At 30.7% G+C, this 26,201-nt stretch overlaps 2 protein-coding genes across 2 annotated transcripts; one reads left to right on the forward strand and one right to left on the reverse strand.

The window, feature by feature from the left end:
* Positions 1-336: 336 nt before the first annotated feature.
* Positions 337-12,970, forward strand: LOC102618377 (uncharacterized). The gene is made up of 15 exons (XM_015527047.3): positions 337-651; positions 743-786; positions 877-914; positions 1,117-1,207; positions 1,901-2,006; positions 2,156-2,226; positions 3,283-3,352; positions 4,327-4,389; positions 5,077-5,148; positions 5,263-5,364; positions 6,539-6,613; positions 10,623-10,748; positions 11,099-11,215; positions 11,904-11,960; positions 12,566-12,970. Exons 1-15 carry the CDS (start codon positions 547-549, stop codon positions 12,623-12,625), a joined length of 1,197 nt encoding a protein of 398 aa, XP_015382533.2. The 5' UTR covers positions 337-546; the 3' UTR covers positions 12,626-12,970.
* Positions 12,971-25,058: 12,088 nt separating this feature from the next.
* Positions 25,059-25,490, reverse strand: LOC107175489 (auxin-induced protein 6B-like). The gene has a single exon (XM_015526913.2). The coding sequence runs from the start codon at positions 25,488-25,490 to the stop codon at positions 25,059-25,061; it is 432 nt and encodes a 143-aa protein (XP_015382399.2).
* Positions 25,491-26,201: the final 711 nt, after the last annotated feature.

Below are 26,201 nucleotides of genomic sequence, written 5' to 3' on the forward strand. Positions count from 1 at the left end.
TTTGCGGGTACAATTGCCATCCCTAATCACGAGTGCATTGAGAAATTAGGTATACTGAGCTTTTAGAGAGTTTAAATAATCTCTTCTTTAATTATATTATATTATATATATATATATATGTATATAATTAATGTACATTAATTTTGATATAATAAAATAAATAATAATAATTAAAAAAGAAAATATATACTAATAGTGATTTTTGTTAGTGACCACTTGCGACCTTGTTATACGAGCATGATTACGTCAGCTAGTGTGAGTAAATGGATCCAAATTCGGAGCGGATCAGACCCAATAAGCTGTCAAATTATCTTATCCCTCCTCCGTCTTTCTTCTTCTTTTTCTTAGAAGTTCAAGACTGAACTCAATTAAAGAGAGTTAAAAAAAAATGAATAAATAAAATCAAAAGACTCGTTTTTGTATCGAAATATTAATTAATTAATAAGATGAGTGGCTTACAATTTCACCTGAATTTTATTTAAACTAACAAAATAAACATATATATATTTTCAAAATTTATCTTGAAAAAAAGAAAATTCTCCAAACATGACCGCAATTTCAGCCACAGCAGCAGCAAGTGGCTTACTCGCATTTCGGATTCAATGCTCCGATTCTAAACCTAGACGAGGTTTTGGTAATAAAACTGACAAGGTACTTCAATTAACTAAATTAGCACTCGCTCTAATTATTATTATTATTATTATTGTTAATATTATTTAATTGCTTGACTTGAAATGATTAGACCAACAAAGAGGAGAAGAAGGGTGTAATGTCACAACCAAAAAGGTACTTTTTAATTTACCATTTTAACATTTTCAACTTCTTTAATTTTAATTTTTTTTTTTAAAAATGTTTTTGTGAGTCATCCTGTTGCAGGAAATCTTTAAGTAAACAATCTGGCTCTCTTCCTACACGTAAGTAGTTGATTTTTTCTTTTTTTAATTTTGAATTTAAACAAGAAGTGTTTATTTATTTGGTTTAATGCTACCAGGGAATTAAATTAACAAATATTTGAATTTTAATACCCTGATATTATTATTCATTTTATCAAGAATATCTCTTGCAAACCTCTGTTGGCTTTGGTGGATTAACTTGCTGTTATAATTTTCCTTGCAGAGGCGCCTTTTTTAAGCTCTGGGTATAATTCAAAATCTAATAACAGTTCCTCGGACATCAACTTTGAGGAACGACTGGCAGCAGTTAGAAGGTGAGACTAATTTCACTCTTTATGTGTATGCTTGTTGAAAGCTTGGCCGTCAAAATATCAGTTTCAGTTTATGTATGATTAATGCAGGGAGCACCGCATAAAATTTTTATTATCTTTTTTATTTTATTTATTAATTTATGGTCAAAATAATGCTTGGAAAAATTCTCTGTTAGTGTTTCCACACTCCCCATTTTAATGATGTGCTAATTACTTCAGCTTCATTGCATTATGATGAAATTATCTAGTGAGAAAGAGGATTACATGTCATCTCGAGTTATTATCAACTTGGATTGGATATTAGAGGCTGATAGCTGAAAGCTGGGATCTTTGGAGATGAGTTGGTTGAACACAATTTCCTATGGAAATATTTCTTTCTCAACATTTTTATTCAATACATGTGTATATTCACATATTTTTCATTTGGAAACCTAGCCGAAGGAAATGCTTATGAAAAATTAAAATGGAATAGACGATCTATTGGTTCGCCATTATTCTTAGGAGGTTTTCTACGCATGCAACTTATTCAACAGAAAATTACCTACTTTACAAGGTTGTCAACAGTCAAGATTTGACGATACACTATTGTCCAATCCCAATAGGTTTACTTTTTCTTTTGTTGTAACCACATCAGATTGGACGAGTCTTACTTAAATCTCTTTTTAGTTGAGGGCTATCTACCTTTGCACTATGCAGGTCAGCACTTGAGCAGAAAAAGGCAGAGGAGATCAAAGAATTTGGACCAATTGACTATGATGCACCAATTGAGACAGAGAAGAAAACAATTGGATTGGGTACCAAGGTAAAATTATTGCACTGGTTTGTGGTTTTCTCTGTTGAAGAAAAATAACAGAAATCGTGCATGTAGAATGATTTTCGACAAATGCACTCACAAAGACAGATTTCTTTGGCTTTATGAACATTTCTAATTCAAATCTTGATGTGTGATAGATTGGAGTAGGAGTGGCTGTTGTGATCTTTGGTTTGGTTTTTGCTCTTGGAGACTTTCTTCCCTCAGGAAGGTGTGGTATAGTAAATTAGAGGTTTCTTCCTCCAGTCCTTATTTGTAAGATCTATTTATCAGTTTTCAATTTAATTTTTTTTCCTGCTTTTTCTGGTAGAACTGCTTGCTTTAATGATTTATTGCGTTAAATAATAAGCCAAAGAAAATGTAAATGTTAACATAACTATCTCTCTTTCTCTCTAGCTCTTAAATGGCAAGATAGAAACCTCTTACACTAAGTGGCGTGTGATAACAGTCAGACCTTTTCTTCATGGTTGCATTGCCTACCCCTCCATTAAAAACTTAATTTTCCAACAGGAAGAGGATTCTCTTGAGCATGACGCTTACAGGATCCCTGCTAAAATTTAATATCTTGTTAATTAACATTCTTGGACTTCTAGCAGATAGACGATGTTCTTTACAGCTCGCAGAATCATCTTTTGACATTTTATAAGCATATCCTGAATGAGAATGTTGATTTATTATCAACCAATTTACTACAACACAATTGTTGTTTTAAGCCATTGTATACTGGAATATTTCTCGTGTCACTGCATTTTGATGTGGATCATCCTCAGGACTTCTAAATTGGGTAATTTCAGTCATTAATGAGGGGTTCAAAAGGTCTCCTGAAGGCTTGCATTTTTCTTTTCTCTATTGACGCATAAGAAAGCATATATTTGATGTCAAACTTAGTAACTATTTCTTAATACAGATATTTCATTATTAGTTTTGGAAACTATGCTATCTTTGAAACAAATCAATAACAATGTTTGCTATTAAAATATAATTAAGGAAGATTTATAACAAGTGAAATCATTTTATTTATTTGAACTTATTTTAGTAGAAAGGCAAATTAAATTTTTTTATTGAACCTGAAAGTTCTTTGAGGGCCTGAGATCGTGCACTCACTTGTTTGGAAAATTTTTTGTGTGAATCTTTTAGAATCTTATAACATCTAACCATGTTTCCATAAGTGTTTGACAATTGAAGTTATTGCCTTTTTTTTTTTTTTTAATGTTGTTTGTTTCATTTTTATTGGTTTCCCTTCTCTTATATGTTCTTTTAACTCCAGTGTTAGCCCAACAGAGGAAGCTGGGGTGGTAAATAAAGAACTATCAGAAGAAGAGAAAAATGTTCTTCAGGTAATATTCAATGAAATGCTATATGGTCTTTTACCCCTTTTCGAAGTTTGGCATAACAGTACTGTTGTAATATCAAATAAGTTACGTCGTTTAGGTTGAAAAGTATAAACTGTTATCTTAATACATTTTGCCACTTTATAAATGTGCTGGACTTCATTTGCCATGAAATTTTCCCAGCCTTAATAACAAATGCAGAATGCTTACCTTTTCTCATGTTAAGCTAACATTTAGAAAGTTTTTGGTGCAAGGTAGAATTGTTTATCTTCCTAGCTGTACCAAACTTCCTTTGGAGTAGGCATATGCAGTCTTATATGCAATTTTTGTTAATCTGCAGCGTACTGAGTTAATTTCTGTTGTAATATGGAATTAGTTATCTAATCTAAGTTAAACAGTGCACACATGTGTTTTGAATGCATTTTCTTTCTTGATAAAAGTGTCGGACCTCATTTCCAAAAAAAATTTCAAGCCTAAAAACAAAAGCAAAATACTCTCTTTTGTTATTAAACCTTTTCCCTTCTTCTTGTATTTGAACAACGGGTAGTATATCTTTTGTTGGAAGGTAGAAATCTTTCAATTCCTACTTGTTACAACTTCCTTTGGGAAGCAGCACGCAATCTCCAAGTTTCTCTTCCATTAGGGCTAATGCAACCTGTAATACAAGTTATTGTGTTAAGAAAGCTTTTTCTCTACACATATTCCTCTTAAGTAACTGTTTAAGTCACTTAAATAAGTAAAATTTTAGTGTTCGTTGTACATGCCTATGGTGCGTGTAATGCTGAGTATGATAATGTGGACATCTTCTTTCAGTTTTATACTGGAACATTGCCTCTGAGATGATTTATTCTTTTTCTTTCTTGTTTCTTTTATATCCTTTGTGATTTAAGTGTTGTTGCTAATGATTAATTTATTTTGTTTTTCCTTTATTTTCTAGTCATGGAAAGATTTTAACATCTCACCTTGTAATTTTTTTGCAGACTAGGCTGAAAAAATATGAAGAGACACTAAGTATCTCTCCAAAAGATTCAACTGCTCTTGAAGTGAGTTGTTGATTGTTACACATGATATTATTGTTCCATTAAACTTTTTGGTCAAATGACTTTTCATCAACAACCAAATCCCCAAATACAACCACATATGTAACAACAAATGCAAATACATCTTATTATATTTATTTAGGGGAAATTTTATATATCCCTAATTATTGGGGATTAGACGTATGAATAGGTCTCAAAAAACCTCTCACTTCCTAATGGAAATTTCATTCTCATAAACTATCGCTTACCTAAATGTTATGTTACCATTTGAACGAAAATCTGAAGCTTGTATGCAATGACCCAACTGTAATATTCTACCTCTAACAATTGCTAAGAATTCTTGTCATAACATGAATGTTATATAGGCCTGTACATTTATTGATTTTTTCTTGAATTTACGTGATTTATCATTCGTTTTGACCAGAAATGTCAGCTTATTATACAAGTTGCGAAATTTTAATATTAAAGCTATATTAGAGGTTTGTTTATGTATTTCTGTTATCTGTGAATTTATGATTCCTTTTATCTTGTTTTATGTATTTCTATTGTTTTCTGGTCTGCCTTATGGATAATTCCTTGCATGTATACTTTCGTAAATATGTAATTGCATGAATTCATGAAATGGATCTTTACTTTTGCCATCTATTTTCCTGTGCCAGCCATTTGAAATTCATTCAAGAGGTCTTGCAGGGAGCTGCAGTAACCTTGGCAGAATTAGGAGATTATACTCGAGCTGTCTCTCTCCTTCAGGACTTGGCAAAGGTTTGTTCTTTTCTGTTCTGGATATGGATTTCAAGTACCCTATGCTGCTCAAGTCCTGCTGTTCACTGAATTAGCTTTATAGTTCTATTAAAATTTATCATTTACATTCTGTAGGAGAAACCAAGTGACCCTGATGTTTTCCGTTTGCTCGGGGAAGTTAAATATGAACTTAAGGATTATGAGGGGAGTGCTGCTGCATATAGGGTTTCTACAATGGTAATGTTATCTCTAATATATGGGGAACTTTCCATGCTATATATTGCCTTTTTAGATTTTTGCTCATGCTGGAGTTACATGAGTACTGTTTGGGCACATCCTTCAAGCTCTCTTATTTTGATCTTGTCCTTTTGAAATGTTAGTTAATCTGAAAACTAATGCTAGTTAATGCATTGGAACTGGATATTAATTTTTACTATCAATTATATTTATATATGTGCATGTTTATCTTATGTTAACGTTTACAATTTGGAAATGATTATATCATCGGATGAAATTTATGCTCATGAAAATTAGTATTTTGATTTAATGTTTTCCATTAGGAAAACCCGTCTTGTAGCAAATTTCGAAGCAGTTATCAGAAAATGTGGACAGTGAAAACACATTCAGTAGAAGTGTTTGTGACAATTGTTTTTTTTTTTAAGTAATATCCAAAATTATCATATTTGGTTTTATGTTTAATTTTTTCTGGTGATTGTAAATTTCAAATTAGAAACCAATGGTAAAAGAAAAATGAAGCATTATTTTGTATTCATTTAGGATTCTTTTGTTGAAGTCTTTTTGTTGTTTTACACTTTTCTTCACAAAAAGTGGAAAACAGTGGGTTCACACTTTTCATTTGTTCCATGACTTTTTCATAAAATGCTACCAAGCAAGTTTTTATTATTTTTATTTTAGATAATATAAAATTGTCTTAGTATCAAACCTTTCAAAGCCATGGTGGGTAAAACTGTATTTTTATCATTTATCCTTTATCCATGTCTCTTGTAATTTTGTGGGTATCAATAGTTCAAGTAGGAAGATCTCTTGGAGTGGTACCAAAGGTTTAGGGTAAAAATTGCATGCACACGCAAACACAGACGAAGCTAGTGAGTAATGTCACTTAGACTTATGGAGCATAACTGCATTTGTAACACAATTTTGTAATGCTCTATAAATGTAGTTGAAATTATGGATAAACTAGACATAGACTTATTGAGCATAGCCCCACACGTGAAACAATTTTGTAATGCCTTGTATATGTATTTGAAACTGTGGATTAACTAGATCGTGTCAAGCTACCACAACATCTGAACCTTGTCCATTAGATCATTCTTTGAGTGCCCATTATATTTACTTTCTGCTTCCCACTCACACTTGTGCTATCCATGAATTTCTTATCTTTTCCTTCTAGGTGTCCAAGGACATCAATTTTGAGGTTCTACGAGGCCTTACAAATGCATTGCTTGCTACCAAGAAACCAGATGAGGTATTGTTTCATGTCAGTGGTTTGTTACATCGGTTCATAGAACTTGCATCACAAAGAGTATTTCATGGAAAATTCCTTGAAGAAAGGCTAGTTTTTGATGCCAACTGAGAAAGAGCAACATTTAAATGAAGAAACTTAAATCATAACAAAAAATTAAAATATAGCAATATTTTTTCAGAGTAGCTTTCATTTCATGAACTCAAGCTTGTTCTAGTGAGGGAGTATGCGTGTCTTTATATAGGCAAAGAAACTAAGGTAGCATTTTTTATTTTTCTTTTATCTGAAACTCAACATATTTGAATTGGTTTGAAATCTAAATATACCTGAATGTATGAATTTGAATGACGTGCTTTTTCTTTCCCATAATATTTGAATGTAAGTTCTTAAGTTGGTTGTTTTTTCAACTAGTAAACATATGAAACCAATGAGTTTACATTTGTACCTTTATTGGTTATAGTTATACAAATAATAAAATATCTTGAAACCACATAAATAAGATTCTTTAGATGAAGATCATAGGTTACTATTCTAATTCTTTTATAAAAGTGAAATTTACTAATAGAAATGAGGAAAATGATGTTACTGCAAGTATATTGTTTTTTAATAATACAGTAAAATTATATGGCTATGATATATGGATAGAAATGTCTTTAGTGAACCAAAAGTGGTTGGTTTTATATGGATAATAAATGCAAAATTAGGAATTCATATTTTTTGATATATGATTTTAGAAAGTTATTCAATGTTTTAATATTAAACAAAATGCTAATAGAATTAGTGTAATATCCCACATCGCTAGCGAGTGAGTTCCTGGACTAGTTTATAAGTCATAGGCTCGCTTAACCAAGTAGACGTGTTTTGGGTTGCAAAGCCAATAACAAAACCGTGACGGCTTGTATGCCCAAAGCGGACGATATCTACTTGGTTGTTGGGCTTGGACTGTTACAATTGGTATCCGAGTCGACTCACGACTCGATGTGTGGATGGATATGTTATGATGGGATTTAGTTCCAATTTGTTTCCAATGACCTTCATGAGGATGCAAGGTCCTCAAGGGGAAGTATGTAATATCCTACATAGCTGGTGAGTGAGTTCCTGGACTGCTTTATAATTCATGGGCTCTCCTAATTGAGTAGACGTGTTTTGGTTTGCAAAGCCTAATAACAAAATCATGACGGGCTTTGTGCACAAAGTGGATAATATCTACTTGTTGTTGGGCCTAGGCTATTACAATTAGCGTTTTATATGCAGATGAAAATGTTGGAAAGTTTCCATGAAGTTAGAGAAACAAACAAGCTAAGATGTCTTAGTGATTTAAATTGAGTCACGTGCATACTTTAAGACAAACAAGTTCTTAACTTTAGTAGAGCACAGACCACGGCTGCTTGGACTTTGGTTATCTATCTGGAGTTAGTTTAGAACTTAAAATACACTAACACAAACCATAATTAGAATTTCCTTGTTAACCAATATTAAAAGTAAAACTTATCTTTCATTTGGAACAAGCTTGAGAGTGAGAAGTAAAAACTACTAAGAGGATGTTGTGAGAGTATATATGAGTGATAATTCTGGTATCAATGAACACTTGTACTCTGTACTTTGTACTTTCTTTATCAGGACCTGTTGCATTGTACATTTTACAGACATTATTACACTGTTTATACAATTTTAGATCAATACACTTAAATGGTTGAGATTAAATCTGACGTGTAATTAATTCATAATTATTGCACTTGTGAAATGCATTCTCAACCATCTAAAGTGCATTAATTTAATGATTTAAAACTCTTTTTCTTTCTTTTTTTATTTGTTATTTATTTTTTACTTATACTAGCATACATATTTTCATCTAGGAGTGTTACGGCGACTGACTCTCTTTAGTCGTTTGACACCTGTCAATTATCTTTTTTATTCACACAAAAAAAAATAATAATAATTTGTCCCTTTACTCTTCAATGCTCAACATGGCTAATTGTTATCCACTATTTGAGAATTTTGTACAAACATGTCACAGCTTTATTCAATTTATGTGAAGCTTCTTGTATAATGAACACACTTCATCTATTTCTCAATTTTAAGAGCACCAATGTGGGAGTGTCAGAGTATTTATAGTTTGAAATTTTCAGTTTAAAAATATCATCTCAGCAGCCAAAAGGAAGTGCTCTAGAGAAGCTATTAGTCTTTAAATTCATTTTACTTTTTCTTTATTAAATAGCCATTATACATTATCACCTAAATATAATAGGGTTTCTTTTTTATTATTTTTTAAAATTGAAAATGTCATTATCATTGTATTTAGTAAAAATTTTTGTACTTCTTTTCTAATTATATAATAAAATTTACTAAGTAATTCGGTCTTTTTCCATTAAGAAGGTAATTCATTGAAATTAATCATTAAGTTTGGATGAAAATTGATTGCTTCCATATCTGATGCTAAATTATTAACATTTGTCATATGCATTTTCCTTTTGTGAATTTAGAGATTGATTTAAATTTATATTTGGATATTGCAGTATTTGAAGGGCAAAAGGTCAATTAAATAAAGCTGTGAATTTCTTGTTAGCTGCTGAAATGTTTAAAAAACTTCAAACTAAAAATACTTTGCAACTCTCGCGTGGGTGTTCTTAAAACTGAGAAGTAGATGAAAGCTAGTGTATTCGATGTTCAAGAAGCTTCATATCACTTAAACAAAGTTGTCGCATGATTGTAATTATATTCTTAAATAGTGGATAATAAGTAGTGAAGTTGAGTATTGAAGTGGAAAAAGACAAAACTGCTTTTTGTTGTTTAAATAAGATAATGGATAGGTGTCAAATGGACAAAATGGAAAGAAGAGAGTGAATCAGTTGCCACTCACCCCGCACTGCTCCTCTTTCATCTATTTGTTGAAATTTAAATTTGTTCCACCAGGTTAAGTAAAAATTTATGTTAAAATATCTTTTCTCTTTATACTGTGTGTTTATGTTTTAGGTTTAGTAGCTCCTCTATCTTTACACAATTTTAATCTTTTTACACGATTTTAATCTTAAAGCAATAGCATGTTACTCTGGACCATTAGTTAAGTTTCTTTTTTATTAATCAAGAAGGAAAAAGTAAAAATTCATCTGTTTGTATTCTGAATTCTGTTTCCTTATTGTGTGAAGAATATCATGAAGTTTGAAAGTTCAAAATTTTGAAATTTCTTTCCTAAATTGTCCACAGTAAGACAATATTACTTCAACATGACATTTATTATTAGCTCTTTTTTGAGTGTCTATGATGTTTGTACAACGATGAGTTTGTTTAAAGAATAAGAAAACATCTAATAGAAGGAGCGAGGAAGGAGAAGAATAATTTATTCATAATTTTGTGTTCGTTATTTGTCAAAAGTTATAAATTCTATGTTATTTTGGATTTTGACCACCAGAATTCTGGTCTGATGCTGAAATTTTGTGTTAAAAATTGTCTGAAAAAGAAGGGTTGCTGAACCTGCCAAATACACACATATGTATCCCACATTCAGTAATCTTTAGCACCATTTGGAACTGCAGTTCACCAGCTGTAAGGTGTTTGTTAAACTCTTGCGACTGTGATTTGAAAGTTAAGGTGATTTTACTCTACAATGGTTTGATGAAAATCTATATGACCCTTACTATTTTGTCAAAATTATTAACTTCAAAAGTCTTGTTCATCATTATTAACTTTTATTTTATAGCTAGAGTTGCGATTTCTTAACAGTTGTAGCTTTTAAGACAAGACACCACAATACCATACGGAGCCTTTGTTTAAAACTTAGAATAAATAAAGCTTGAGCACGTTTTAGGTTCATTTATGCAAACCTGAAGGAAATTTTTAATGATTGTAGTTTCTGACTGCATCATTTTTCTATTAATATATTCTCAATGTCCTACTTCACAGAAGTCAATAGTTAGAGTTGAGGCAAATGATTCTTCCCATGAATATTGAGTTTTGCAGCATTTTTGGATTTATTGACTTATTTGTTTTCTTTTTCTCTTTCCTTTTTATGCAGGCTGTTCAATTCCTTCTTGCTTCCCGTGAACGACTGAGTACGGGAAAATCAGATGATCTTAGTGTTAAGGATGGCAGAAGTGGTGATAAAAAGGAAACAGAGCCACAGAAAGTGGACCCCATTCAAGTGAGTTGGTTTCTCATCTAACCCTCAGTATTATGTCAACTTAAAAGAAATGGTACACCTGTCTCATGGTCTGGCTTGATTTGCTTAGTTTTGGTTGGTTGCTTCTGAAACTAGAAGGAACATGTAAATGGTCTAAGGATCAAGTAAACAGTAACCATACACCTAGTCATAAAAGAAAAGAGTCCTGAGAACTGAAAAACTTGATGAACGGCCAAATTGGTTGGTTATATTAAAGAAAAGTTATCACACCTGTTATTTTTTGTTGAGATAGAAGTTTTCTGGTTTGTTGCTTCTTGTCACATGTTATCTAATTTTGCATGGCCAAATGTCCTCCGAGATGTCTTTTACAGGTTGAACTACTTCTTGGGAAAGCCTACTCAGATGGAGGTCAAGTTAGTGATGCTGTAGCTGTATATGATCGGCTCATCTCTAGTTATCCCAATGACTTTCGTGGTTATTTAGCAAAGGTTCTTTCTAATTTTCCCTTGATGACCATGTTTAGATAATTTTTCAACTGAGGACCTGATGAAAACTTATCAACTCAGTCCAGATTTGCTTAAATTGTCATAATGCCTGTGATAGCAAGTGTATTAAAGTTTTAAATTTAATGATTTTTTTTTAAATTTACAAAAGGTAATGGGGCGGGCGAAGCCCAAATCAATCTATACCTACCTCCCCTAGGATTAGAACTTGGGTGGCCAGTGTAATAAATCTACTTGAAAACCACTCGGTCAAGTCCTTTAAGAAACATACAAAAGCTAATCTACAACTCGTAAATCAACATCCTGATTCCTGAACTAAAAATTAGTTAATGGTGGTCACTTGATCTTTAATATCATCCAAATGTTGCGTATAATGAAAATGTCACGACTCTTGAGAAATCACTAACTAAAGACCTTAAATTGATCTACTTGGAATTACAATTATTTGTTTGTGATATGTATCAATGGTAAATCGGATATCAATATCAATTTGGCACATGGATTTATGTAGCAAAGTAGCATACATCTGTAAAGTTGGGAAGTCAAGTTATGGGTAGACAAAGTTGTAATTTTATTAGCGTACACTTGTCTGTATATTGTTTGTTTACCGCATGTTGTCTTGCCGACAGATTTTATTGACATTTAGATATTTTGTATTTGGGTGCTTTTGCAGGGAATTATTTTGAAGGAAAATGGAAAAGTTGGAGATGCAGAGAGGATGTTTATACAAGTAAGTATATAATGTTTTGTTGCGCAAGGATAAACACATAATGAATGCTGTTTGATAAACAAAATGGCTGATGATCTATCCAATGAGTAAGATAATCTCTGATTCATTCAGGAAAAAGCGCCACAAAAATTATAATGTTAATTTTAATGTGGAGGGAGAATCTCCATGGTGTTAGATAGTGGCTATACTCAATAAACTCTAAACAGTGTCTATAAACAAAGTGTTACACAAACATAAATGAAAAAAGTGTTAACAAACATTTCTTGCATGAAGGATGACATTGTGCTGATAGCTCCTAATAGGCAGTCACGTTAAATTCTGTGTTAAAAATACAAGCATAATTTAGTAACCGAAACACTAAAAGTCACAACTTGACGCTCTATTACAAAATCTTTGTTTTGATTATTCTTATCTTTACTTGGTTCCTAGCCAGCAAGGCTAATTTCCTAGTCTGTCTTGTGCATGGTTTTTGTAATTACTTAAGTTAGGGGAAGCATAATTGGCTGTTGTTTGAATATTTTATGATTCGAGTCTTGATATTTGGATTGTTACTGCTCAGTCTTTTTTCTGAAAAAAGTATCTGCAACTTATTATGTTATTTGCAGGCACGGTTTTTTGCACCAGAGAAAGTAAAGGCGCTTGTAGATCAATATTCAAAAAGGTGAACACTTTCCAAATATTTGCTGTTGTAAAGCTTCTAATCATTCCTTGTTTCCAAGGCCTACCTTGATTTGAAATTACTGTAAGAGCAATAGGCAGTGGCAGGTAACTAATTCCGAGCTACCCTCTCTTGTATTGATTACCCTCGGAAAATGATAGGTCAAAATGTAGAAAATGCATTATGAAGCAGGAATTACTACCATACTTGTTGAAAGCCCAATTACCAGAATTTGATGTTCATCTCTATCCATTTGTAATGAAAAAGAGCACAAAACAATTTCGATTAAAATAGTGATACAGAAAAGATGAGGTTAATTCCAATCGTTAGAAAAGATGTCAATTGGCTCAAATTCAAGAACAGACAAGCAGTTGCTAAACATGCACAGAATCTTTGGATATTGCTTGGAAGCAGATCTAAATGAGCAAAAATCCAAATTATATATCTGGCAGCTAGTTTAAGAGATCTCTTCAAAAAATCAACTGCTGATGAAGTGAGTCATATTTTACTAAGTTAATCAAGATACTCGTGTGGAGAGCCGCAAGACAAACCCTGTGGAAGAAGGTGCTACAGAATCCCATGTCAGAATTGGGGAACAGCAGCTGAAAGCATTTCATATGCTCTCCCGGTATGCAAAACTGAGCCTGTAAGAACAATGTTTGCGGATGATATCAAATGGCTTGCAAAACAAGACACGTTACGTATGCTGCAAGATTTATCCAAAAAAGTGGAGTAAAAAGAGGAAAGGAGCGGATAATCACCGTATATGCTGGGGTATTTGGCATTCAAGCGATCGTTCTCTCTTTGAAAACAAGAAAGAAGATCCCAAGATCATGGTAGCTAAGCAGAGGCTGTAATGGAGTCGTCATACAAGAGAGTTAAGATGTCAGGAGGGTGCCTCCATCCATGGCTACTTTTTAAGTTAATGTAGATGCAGCCACAGAGATGAGCAGGTAGCGAGGACAAGCTATAGCTGCTGCAATCAAGAGTTCAAGATTCAGTGGGGATGTGTAACTTTAAATTATAATACGGCCCGCCGTTACATATTTTACCAAGTCAATTTTTTGGAAAATCAAATTTTCTTCACTGAATATTCGAGTCTTGATCATAATAATTCTATTTTATTTTTCACAAAAGTTTGCCACTTTTTTTTTTTAAGTCTCTAATATTTACTATATGTTGGGCCAATTGTTAAGGTATAAAACAAAGATATGTCCGAAAATTGAATTAATGCATGGAATACTTTTACATTTTGTTTGGATACTTGAAATGATGCAAACTTCATAAACAGTTGAGTGAATATCTAATAAAAAAGCAAAGACATGAAAGTTAAATGACAATTAATTGCGTTAATATTACATAAGATTCCTGCAAACCTTCGCTATGTTTTTGAAATAGCATATAACCTTATTGATTTCTCACTTGATCTCTAACATATTTAAGTGCTTAAAACAAAATAGATATATATTAAATTTTTGTGGAAGCTCACGTATGTAAAAAAAATTAATATTGTAAAAAATTAAATTAGCAAGTATTTTTACAAAAATTAATATTTTAACTTCTCAGCAGAGTGTAATGTTAAATTAGTAATTTAATTTTTTTTCTTTTTAATGATGTCTAAAAAAAATATTATTGTAATAGGATAATATTATAAAAATAAGTTAAAATGAACAAAAGTAATGGTAAAGGTGTCAGTAATTTAATGGTAAGAATACTTTAACATATTTTTAAAAATATAGGGACTAAACATATACTAACCTCAAAATATAGAAACTAAATGAACTTTTACCCTAACTTAAAAATATTTATGTAAGGCTTCCTACACTTCAATAATAAGTGAAACCTTTATTAGAAATGCACTCTTAAATAACTGAATCACTTTAATTCCTTCCACTTTAAAAGTTTAAACTAGTGGCAAACAATACATTACCCAGTCACCACAACACTTACCTTAAAGTAGTAAATAACAGCCTCAATCACATAGCATTTGTAAAAACCAACATTTATCATCATCAATGAACAAAGCAATGCAGATGTGCAGCCTTAGCTTAAAATAGTACAAAGCAGCCCTAATCACACAGCATTTGCAGAAACCAACCTTCATACCCATCAATGAATAAAGCAATGTAGATGTGAAGCTTCTCTCTCTCTCTCTTTTAAGATCTGCAGTGGAGCATATAATTTTTTTTAAAAAAATTATTAATTAAACACACAAGTACACTATATAATATTGGAACTCAATACCTAAATTTTGGTAAGGCTGTCGACTAACTAGTAGGATTAAAGTCTTGATCTCTTAGTCAGTGTAATATAGTGGTCTTAAAATGGATTTTTTTCGTACGAACGCTGGTGACAGCCCAGCAATGTTATATTCTTGAAATCTGATCGCAAGTAGTGGCTATACTCAATAAAAAGTGTCGATTAAAAAATGTGTTACGCAAACATATATGTCATGAAGTATGACATAGAGCTTATAGCTCATTCTAGTAGTAATAGGCAGTCACATTTAATTTCTTGGTGCATGTTATAAAGTCTATAGCCTAATTTAGTAATCAAGACGTAACAAAATCTTTGCTATATGGAGGCACGGATTTAGTATCGATATTCAAAAAGTTGAACACTTTCCAAATATTCTTCTATGGTAAAGCCTCTAATTATGCCTTCTTTAACCGCTAGATTTCAAGGGCCTGCCTAAATTTGAAATTACAGAAAGGGCAATAGCGTGTAAATAATTCCAAGCTACCCTCTCTTGCCTTGGACCCATACCCTCTGGAAAAAGTGTAAATCAAAATGTAGAAAATTCATTTTGAAACAAGAATTGCGAGACTTGTTGAAAGATCAATTACCAGAATTTGTCTGCATTTGCAATGGGTAAAAGGTACAAACAATTGCGATTGAAATTGTTTTTTTTTTTTTTTGTGTGGATAAAGATTGAAATTGTTAGTCATACAGAAAAGATGAGGTCAATTCCTATCCTTAGATAACATGTCATTTGGAAAAACATGCCATTTGGCTTGAATGCAAGAACAGACCAAAGTTGCTAAACATGTACCGAATTTTGGGTTAGTACTTAGAAGCAGATAAATGAGGAAAAATCCAAAATTAAATTGTATCTGTAAAAAGATGTTTTGGCTTTATCACTTTCAGTGCTTTGGTTGTACAAAAGCATTTTAGAGTTACACAGCATAATGCCTCTTAAATTGCAAATTAATTCTTGGTGGAGTGGTGGACATAAATATCTCATTCTTCAGGCTCTGAGTTTGGTCCTCGCATATCGCATTGTGAAGATTAACTTTCTTTCAATATGGTTTTAGCTTGCCCGATTTCCATACTTGGTGGGATTTGATTCCTATCTTATTAATATAAGGGATTAAGGGTGCTTTTGGCACACCATATTCTATTATTATATATTACATTAATACTGTATTATAATAATGCTGTATATTATTTACTGTTATGTTGTATTATATTAATTTTTAATTTTATTATGTTTGGTGTTATACTGTATTATATTAATTCTTTTATAATTAATTTAAATTATATATTTAGAAAATAATATTTATTAGTACCTAGAAAAATATTAAATTTTAGAAATTTAATAATTTTTAGTACAAATGTACCAAAAAAAATCATAATTCTTCATAAAGATATAGCCTTAATTTTTTGAAAGCATAACATTTATTTTTAGTATGTTCTAAATCGAGCAAATAATTTAACCAAATAATCTCTAAATAATATAAACATAAATAAATAATTAAAACCTACAAGATTATTTCAAATGTCATCTTAGAATGATAGAATAAAAGTTCATACATACCACAAGATAATCACGAAATAATAAAGTTATACAATGGTTGTGACATATTCACTAAATAATCCAAGTAAAAGTTCTGCAGTATATGTAATAATATTTTATGTCATTATTTATATATTATTAGTTTTAAATTAATATTATTCAAATTTATTCATATTTCAATATTTATTATTAGTTATATTAAATTATTTAAAACAATTATTATTTTTTTATTTTTTACATATTAATTATTGTAATATAATTAAATAGTGAGATATTATATTATATTTTTATATATTATTAGTTATATTAACTTATTAAATATTACTCAATTTTATATATTAATTATTATAATATAATTAAATAATATATTATTTAGTTATATTTTTAATATAATAAAAAGTAAAATATAATATAATAGTATTGAATAATAAATTATAAAAGTATTAATTTATACTAATAGTTGTAATGTAAAAATAAAAATAAAATAATATTATATTAAATTAAAAAGTTATTAAAAGAAAAATCTAATGCAGTGACTGCCTCATTAGCTAAACCTAATTGAAGCGCAGCAACTGACTGCATTAATGCACCCTAATGTAGCCACTTGCTATACCAAACATAGGGTTCCATTACTAATGCAATGCAATCCCATGTAATAAGGGGTGCCAAACACCCCCTACGTTTTTTAGAAGATGTTCTTAATAATTTAATTAAATAATCTCTAAATAATAGAACAACATAAATAAATAGTTAAAACGTACAAGATTAGCTCAAATATCATGTTAGGATGATAGAATAAAAGTTTATACATACCACAAGATAATAACAAAATAATAAAGTAATACAATTGTTATAATATATTCACTAACAATATGAATTGTGCTAAATAATTCAAGTAATAGTTTTGTAGTATATGTAATAATATTTTATATCATTATTTATATATTATTAATTTTAAATTAATATTATTCAAATTTATTCATATGATATTAGTTATATTAAATTGTTGAATAATAATCAATTTTTATATATCAATTACTGTAATATAATTAAACAATCTAATATTATGTTATAGTTTTATATATTATGTTAAATTTTAATAAATTTTATATATTAATTATTATAGCATAATTAAATAATACATTATTTAGTTGTATTTTTAATATAATAAAAATTAAAATATAATATAATAGTATTTGAATAACAAATTATAAATTTATATTAATATTTATAATGTAAAAAATAAAAATAAAAATAAAAATTATATATTAAATTAAATTAAAAAATTATTAAAAAATAACTAATGCAGCAACTGCCACATTAAGTAAACCTGACTAGAGTGCAACAAGTGCCAACATTAGGGTGCATTAGAGTAGTGCATCCTAATGCAACCACTTGCTATGCCAAATATGGGGTAGCATCGCAAATGCTATGCAATCCCATGTAATGAGGGATGCCAAACACCCCCTAAGTGTTTTAGAGGATGTTTGTGGTCTCCCCACGTATCAATTAACTGAAAAATTCTATAATACCTCTGATGTATTACAATCAATTGATGCATACATGACATGTGTAGTTGAATTTAATATAACCATCACTTGCATGATGATTTTTTAAAATAAATGGACACATGTCATATCATCATTTACTTGTTTGTATGACTGACATGATACCTCTAATGTATTCTAGAATTTTTTCAATTAACTATTTAAATTTATTAACTTTGTAATTCCTTTATTTGTTGAAAACTAAAAAGGATCAAATTGCACAAAATTAAAACTATTTAAGCAACAGAAGAATTTTACTAAACTAAAGGACTTTATTGATATTTTACAAAAGAGACACTGCAGCCCTCAGGCCACACTCTTCTTTCTCTCTTCTAATTCTTCACTCTTCACTTGATGCATAACCAAATGATATAAGGGAGTATCTGTAGTACTTGAGAATAAATATAAGTTATTCAAATAAAAAATTACAAAAAATTAATTACCATTTATTTTCATCTACCACATCTACCACTAATAATTTTACCTACCACATCTACCACCAATAATTCAAACATAACCCCAACCATACCTGCTTATGGAACCTTCCATGAGTTGGACTTATTAGGTTGGGGCTTACTAATGACATGTGGTGTTGGGTTATTTCAACATTCCCCCTTAACACCAACTTTCATCCTTCAAACCATATTGAGCTGATGGCGGAACTCTTCAAACTTTTTGGTCTAAGACTTTTTGTAAATAAATCTGTAACTTGATCATTTGTCTTGATAAACTACATTTCAATTTCATCTTGTAAGACTTTTTCCCTAATAAAGTGATAAGGCACCTTCCCATGCTTAGTTCTTGCATGAAAAACTAGATTTTCCGCTAAGTTGATTGCCTATTGGTTATCGCACTACAATAGTACTGCATAATCTACCGAGTGGTGTAGATTCTTATTAACTGCATCAATCAAATACTTTCTTGAGCTGCCGTCGCTGCTGTTCAATACTCCACTTCTGTGGTTAATAATGATATAGTTGGTTGTCTCTTACTGCATTAAGAAACTATTCCAGACCCAATTCTAAAAACATACTCAGTAGTTGATCTTCTTATATCATGATCTCTAGCGAAGTCAGCATCACAATAGCAAGTCAGCTTGTAACTTTCACCTTTCTTGTACAATAGACTGTAGTTCGATTGTACTTTTCACATATCTTAGTATTCATTAAACCACTTCCGAGTGAGGATTCTTCGAATTTTGTTGTATCGACTCGTTACGCCCACTGCATTTGAAATGTTTGGTCGAGTTAATGTTAGATAGATTAAACTACCTACTAGTTGTCAATACATCGTTCCATCTTGTGAATCTTTGCCTTCATGTGTGCATAATTGTGCATTGACTTCCATTGGAGTTGAGATTAGCTTGCATTCTAACATTTGAAACTTCTTCAATAAGTCTTTGTCTTATTTCTGTTGGTAAAGAAATATCCCCTCTTTTGTTCAATCAACATCTAGACCAAGGAAGTGAACAAACTGATAATTTCTCTCCTGTTCGCTGAATCTCTTTCATCGTCGCTAGTAAGAATCAAATCATCCATATAAACCAATATAGTTGCTAACTTTCCTTCATTGCCTTTGACAAATAAGTTAGAATCTATATGTGCTATTGAATACTCTGGATGAACTTTATTCTCAAATCCTTTTAGTTGGTTCATATAGATCTCTCGATTCAATTCTCTATGTAGGAAGGTATTTTTTACATTCCTTTACCACAATTTCCATTCCTTACTGGCTGCGAGTGCAAGTATGACTTTTATTATTGTGAGCTTTGCCATCAAACTAAATGTTTCATCATAATCTAGCTCGTGTTGTTGTAGGAATACTCGGGCTACTAATCGAACCTTGTACCTTTCAATTGAACCATCTAGGTGCTTCTTAATCTTGTACACCTATTTTTGAGATATTGGTTTTCTATCTTTTGTTTTTGGAATTAGATCCTAAGTCTGATTCTGCTTTAGTCAGGCAATTTCTTCTTCCACTGCCTTCATCGGATGAGAATTCACTAATCTTCAATGTAAAATGGGCTTTCCTACATGGTTGTTTATTTGTTTGTATGATACTAAGAAGATTGAGGAGTTGTGTAATAGCCTTAAAGAGTTGTTGATAAAGCTTTATCAAAGCTACAACTCTGGTGATCCAAACAATGTTGCTAAGACTAGTTGCATGGTTCAGACTAGTGGGATTAGTAAGTCTATTGGCTCTAGTTCTCTTGATCCTTTTGCACAATATAAAAAGATGAAAGCGAGTACATAGATGGATACAGTGCGTAAAATTAGGTTGAAAGATATTTATTAGATAAAACGGAGATGATGAATGATAACTTTGATATTTTGAATTAGTGGAGTTTGAGTTGGCATAGGTATCTAAATTTGTCTCAAATTGCTAAAGATATTTTAGCAATTCTAGCTTCTATCGTTGCTTCGAGTTGGCATTTAGGATTAAGGGTTGCATTCTTGATCCATTTAGGAGTTTTTTGACTCCTAAAACAGTTGAGTCCTGGACTTGCACCCAAAATTGGCTTCGATCAGCTTTTTTCGGAGATCTTGTAATATTGAGGAAGAAACTGAATTTTATGAAGTTGTTGAAGTAGGTAATAACATGATTTTGTTAACTTTTGATAATTTATTTGTAGTACTCAATATTATAAATAATGATTTTTATACATCTATTTTATTTCTTTTTAGAATTTGTGAGGCCAATGCTAGCACAACAAGCACAAGCAGCAAAGGACCAATTGGCAATTGAGTGATGTTTACTTTACTCATTTCAACAATATGTATCATTTATATGAATTTGATATATTATTTTTATAGTTATATTTGGTTTACTTTACATATTTTAATTTTATTTGTATAGATTTAAGTTGGGAAGTGTGGATGTTTGGAAGTTATTAAAATTGGAAGAAGTTGGAGGGAAAGGGGAGCAAAGTAATGGCATTTCTTATGGTTGATTTTTAATTTTTATGCTATAATAGTTTCTTATGGTTATGAATGTTGCCTGAATGTTGTTGGGTATTTGACGGTCTTTTATTTTGTTTTGTGTCATTGTTGGAATGTTTTTTTTTTTTTATTGTTGTTATGTTATGGATTATATTAAGTTAATTTAGCGATGATAATGAATAATTTGGTAGTGGTAGTAGTAAATGATAGTATATTTTGATGAATGTAGTAGTAAATGATGAAATTGTAGATTAATTGGTGAAATCGTAGATTGTACATGCTCTAAATATGTTGTACGGATACTGAAAAATGAGAAAATAATTATACATGATTTGAAATAGAAAATGATCTGAAAAACTGAACAAGAAACCAAACTAGAATTAAAATGGAAAACTGAACTGTTAAGATGAATTGAAAAATTGATTGCTTAAAAAAAACTATTAGGAGAATAAAAATTGAACTAAAATCAAACCGAAATCGAAAGATTGGTTTCGGTTCAGTTTTTATTTATTTAAAGACTGAACTTTTTTTTTAAATTTTTGGACCTGAACTGAACCGATGCCCACCCCTACTTCTAATTCTTCAGTCTTCATTTGATGCATAACCAAATAATACAAGGGGGGTATCTATAGTACATAAGGACAAATCTAAACCATTCAAATAAAAAATTACAAAAAATTAATAACCATTTATTTTTACTTACCACACCTATCAATAATAATTTTACCTATCATATCGACCACTAATAATTCAAACCTAACACCAACCATACCTACTTATGGAATTTTCCATGAGTTGAGCTTATTACATTGGGGTTTTCTAAAAGGGTGGCATTCGGTTATTTCGACATTATTTCTTTTTCTTTAATAAAGTTTAATCATCTATATAACAAAGGTGTTTCTTATATATATATGTTTCAATTCGGAATTTAAAAGTGTAGGAACGTCCAGGAAAATATATAAATTGTGTGGTTTAAATACTTTAAGTTTTAAGTCTTTAAAACCCTGCAGTTTTAAATTTTTTCTGGACTTTTTCAGCACTTTAAGATCTCGGATAAAAAAATTTGAGGAAGCGACGGATATTGAGTCAAATTAACATTGTTAAAATAGTCGTCTATTAAAATCGTCTGTCAGCTTTTCATGTCTCGTACATCATATCTTTAGACTTCTTATATGCCATATTTGTTATCGTGATGTAATTAAAAATTGATAATTAATTAATTTGAAGGAAATGATGTACTTATAGTACGTACGTACTTTCACACCAAGTCTATGTATAGCACAAAACAACAAAGAAAATAAACAAAATAACTATCAGAATCAATTAATCAATAGCAAATGGTTTGTCCAAATTTAAATTCCTCTTTTAAATGTGGCTGTCCAATAAAATAGAAAAAGAAAACGTCTTATAGGGTTGTCGTGAAGCGTTTGTTTTTGAATTTTGAGTCAATTAATAACTATGTTTAGTTAATTGCATAACTTTTAAATAATTCAAAAAAAATGTTTAACTATTAAATGAAAAGAATTTATTATTATCGATTTTGTGTCCCAATTTTATATATGCCATAAGAGCAGCTTTCTTCTCAAATTTTATTTGTAATCCGTTTTGCAGGAGCGGGTAGAATTCTAACCCATAATATTCTAACCCATAGTTCATGTACCATTATAGAGAGATTTTATCAATTGAACGAATTAGCACTCACAAATATGCTCAAGTTCTTGAGTACTATTGTTTTGATTGAACACTGCTTTATGAACTTCATAGAAAAAGAAAAAAAAAATTTGTTTAAACACAAGAAGAAAGCCTTTCTCAGTAAAGTGGAAACCAATAAATACTAAACACTAATTTTATGCAACAAAGGCATAAAACTTTGACATGAAGATAGATCAAAACCCACTTCACATATCAGCTTCAAGAATTTATGCAACTCTAGACTTGCATATTTCTTCTCGATCTTCTTGAAGAAACCTCAACACTTGCTTAAAGAACGCAACTTCGCAAGGCAAAACATTGCTTCCATATTTCTTCTCATATTAAATCTTCCTTGTTAGTATATATTGAATGACTTTGTATTGCCTTATTGAAGCTCTTAAGCTTGAAATCTGAGACATGCTGAAACGGCAAATTTTAATTAACCTTATCCCTTTTTTAGTATTTAATTGCAATTTCAAAAATTCTCTATTATTGATTTTCTTTTACTTAAAATAGAATCAAATATTTCAAAAAACAGAAAATACATGTACAATTTTACCATGTGTCCAATTAATTACTGCCATTATATACAGTTAAAACATTTTAATATTTTACTTAGTGCAAATATTCCCCAAAAAAGGTAAAAAGAACACAAATATTTTTCTTTTTAAATTCACAACACTCTTCCACTATAGTTTAACAAGCCGCCTACTTTAATTTTCTCAGGATATGTTTGTGGTTGTGCTTTAAATGTTAATTATTAATTTAAAAACTTAAAAGACATTAATCTACTTGGAAGACCTAAAATGAAAAATGGCAAAGAATTGAATTAAAAATTAATAAAAAATCCCATTAGAGTACAAGTTTTCTGTTATTGGTAATGTTATTTTCGTTACGCATATCATTTCATAGCTCATATCGTGTTAATATATAATTTTTATACGTGCATTACAAAAATAGCCACCAATAACAAATGTTACCCACAAGAAAAAATGTGACTAATGTTACTTATAGATGCTGCAGCATAGTTACAAATGCTCATAGATGTAACTATCATGTAAATATGAAACAATTTGTTGCCGAGCTGTTGTTTTGTGCTACTGGTTATGGATGATTATGATTCTAACATAGCCGGATCCATTGTTAATATCTCTCAGTCTCTCACTTGTTTTTATTTCATTTTATCTATTTATTTATTTTGCTAATTTTAACCCAAACACAATGGTTCGAGAAAGTAATGGATTAATTAATATTGTTAAAATTCATCTAGATTAATAAATTACTATTGATTGTCAGTTTCTCATTGTCCTGTACATCAAATCTCTTGACTCTTCAATATTAAATACCTTGCTACTATGTAATCATGATGTACTTACGATTTATAATTATTGAACTCTAATCATTATTCGAAATTCTCTTTGTACGAACGTACTTCCATTCCTCCTATCCATAAACTTGCATCTATGTGTGACACCGAAGAATAATCTATCGATCATGTTCTAATTTTCTTAGATTCGAACATGACCAAGTCTATTGCACAAAACAACGACCAAAAAAAAAAAAAAAAAAAAAACTAATAAGAATTAATCAACAGCATTGGTTGTTTGAATTAGCTCCTAATTTCTCTTTCCGCATGTTGTAAAAAATTATAAAGATTGATATTTGTCTTAAATGTTTGTCTCGAAGCTTTTGTTTTGATCCAATGATAATTATACATTTTTATTAGAGATTCTAATTCTAAAAACAAGCATTTGTATAAACAAATAAATTAAAAAATATTATGGTCTTGATTATAATAAATGAGATAGAATTTTTTAAAATGAGTACTACACTCAAATATCAAATGATGTGTTTATGACATGCTTTTTAATGATTGGTGAATTTGAATATCACACTGACCAAAGTTCAATATTTGCAGCAGTTATTGATTGGTGATACATGAGTTTTGAATACAAACTTTATAAGAGCGAATTATTATTTTGTTAAACCACATATGTATAGTTTATAAAGTATACACATGTAATATAGTTTATTGGACGAGAAAACTACATTATCATATCAGAGACTACACTGAAACTTGAACAATAAGAAAGATTCACTTTATCACGAGATTACAACATCAAGGGAGCAAGTTCGGTTGAACCCGGACATCTATTGCTATTTAAAGAAATTTTATTAATTGAACCAACCAACATCCATTATTTACAGTCTTACACTATGACTCTTGTTCATTAATATTCCCCCAACCAATATGTGAAAATATTGATGAAGAGTTTACGGGTTTGATTTTTCATCACCGAAGGGAGAAATTTAGTTTTCATCAATTTACTTAAAAAGAAAAAGCAAAAACAAAAACAAAAACAAAAACAAAAGCAAAAACAAAAATTCATGACAACTGATCTCGATTCTTCAATCATTTTGGATTCAAATTAATGAAACACCTATAGTAGATAAATAAAGAAACAATTAAACCCTAGTTTTATGCAACAAGGGCATAAAATTCTGACGAGAGTGGTCATTTTCTTTGCATGAAGATGAATCAAAACCCACTTCACGTATCAACTTCAAGAATTGATGCAACTCTAAACCACCATAACTCTTCTCATCCTCTTCAAGAAACCTCAATACTTGCTTAAAAAAGTCAACTTCACAAGGCAAAACAATGCCTCCGCTGATCTTGAATTCATATTCTTCCTCAGCTATTTTCAGAAGATATGTAAAAATTGGAAGCTTCAAGAACCTTGTTGGGATCAAAAACCGCATGCGAACTTCACCTACGTAAACCGCAAGGAAACCTAAAGGAATCTGGTGGCCTGAGTCGGACTCGGAGTCGGAATCGGAATCGGAGGGATCTCTTGCATGCTTGTGTTTGATGCTCATGGCCTTCCAGCGTCTCATAACTTGTTTCAAATGAATGATTTGCCGAATTAAGTTCTCTTTATTATTTTTGGTTGTGTTTCCCATGAAAAATAATTGAAAGAGAAAGAGTTGAGTATGCAATTCTGAACAGAAATCAATTTGATAGAACAATTTATTTTATACATGTTGTGAATAAAAAGAGTACAAGAATCTAGAAGCAACATATACAGGACAACGAAAGTGCAGTACATAATTACTAGACAAGGACGTCAATTACGTTTTATGGTTCCCATTTCTTTTATTACTTTGTGTGTTAAATTATTTATTAGTTGTAATTTTGTTAACCCATTGTTTGTCGGTACAGAGTGACTTTGTGTACCCTCACCCTCATTTATCACTACTTCATTTATTGTGAATTTACTTCCACTTTTTTGAAATCGTCATAAGCTTTTCCCTTGATGGATGTTATCCAATAAAAGCACACAATCAGTGAGATGAGCCTGCCAGCTCAGCCTTGGCCCTATGCCTTTTGGCCAGCTTGACTTCTGCCCTAAGTCTACCAAGCATTAGTTGTTCATAAATATGTACTCCCACTAATTAATATTCAGGGAGAAATCTGATCCGGATTCATATTTTTAAGAAAAGGATTGAAATGAGCCTTTTGCTTAAAATTATGTATTTTCACTAACATTTGGGGAGAAATCTAACTTGTAGATGACGTTCATTTTTTCATCTAAAATTTAAATAAAT

Source organism: Citrus sinensis, chromosome 7 (assembly GCF_022201045.2).
Source record: "Citrus sinensis cultivar Valencia sweet orange chromosome 7, DVS_A1.0, whole genome shotgun sequence".
Taxonomy (NCBI): Eukaryota; Viridiplantae; Streptophyta; class Magnoliopsida; order Sapindales; family Rutaceae; genus Citrus; species Citrus sinensis.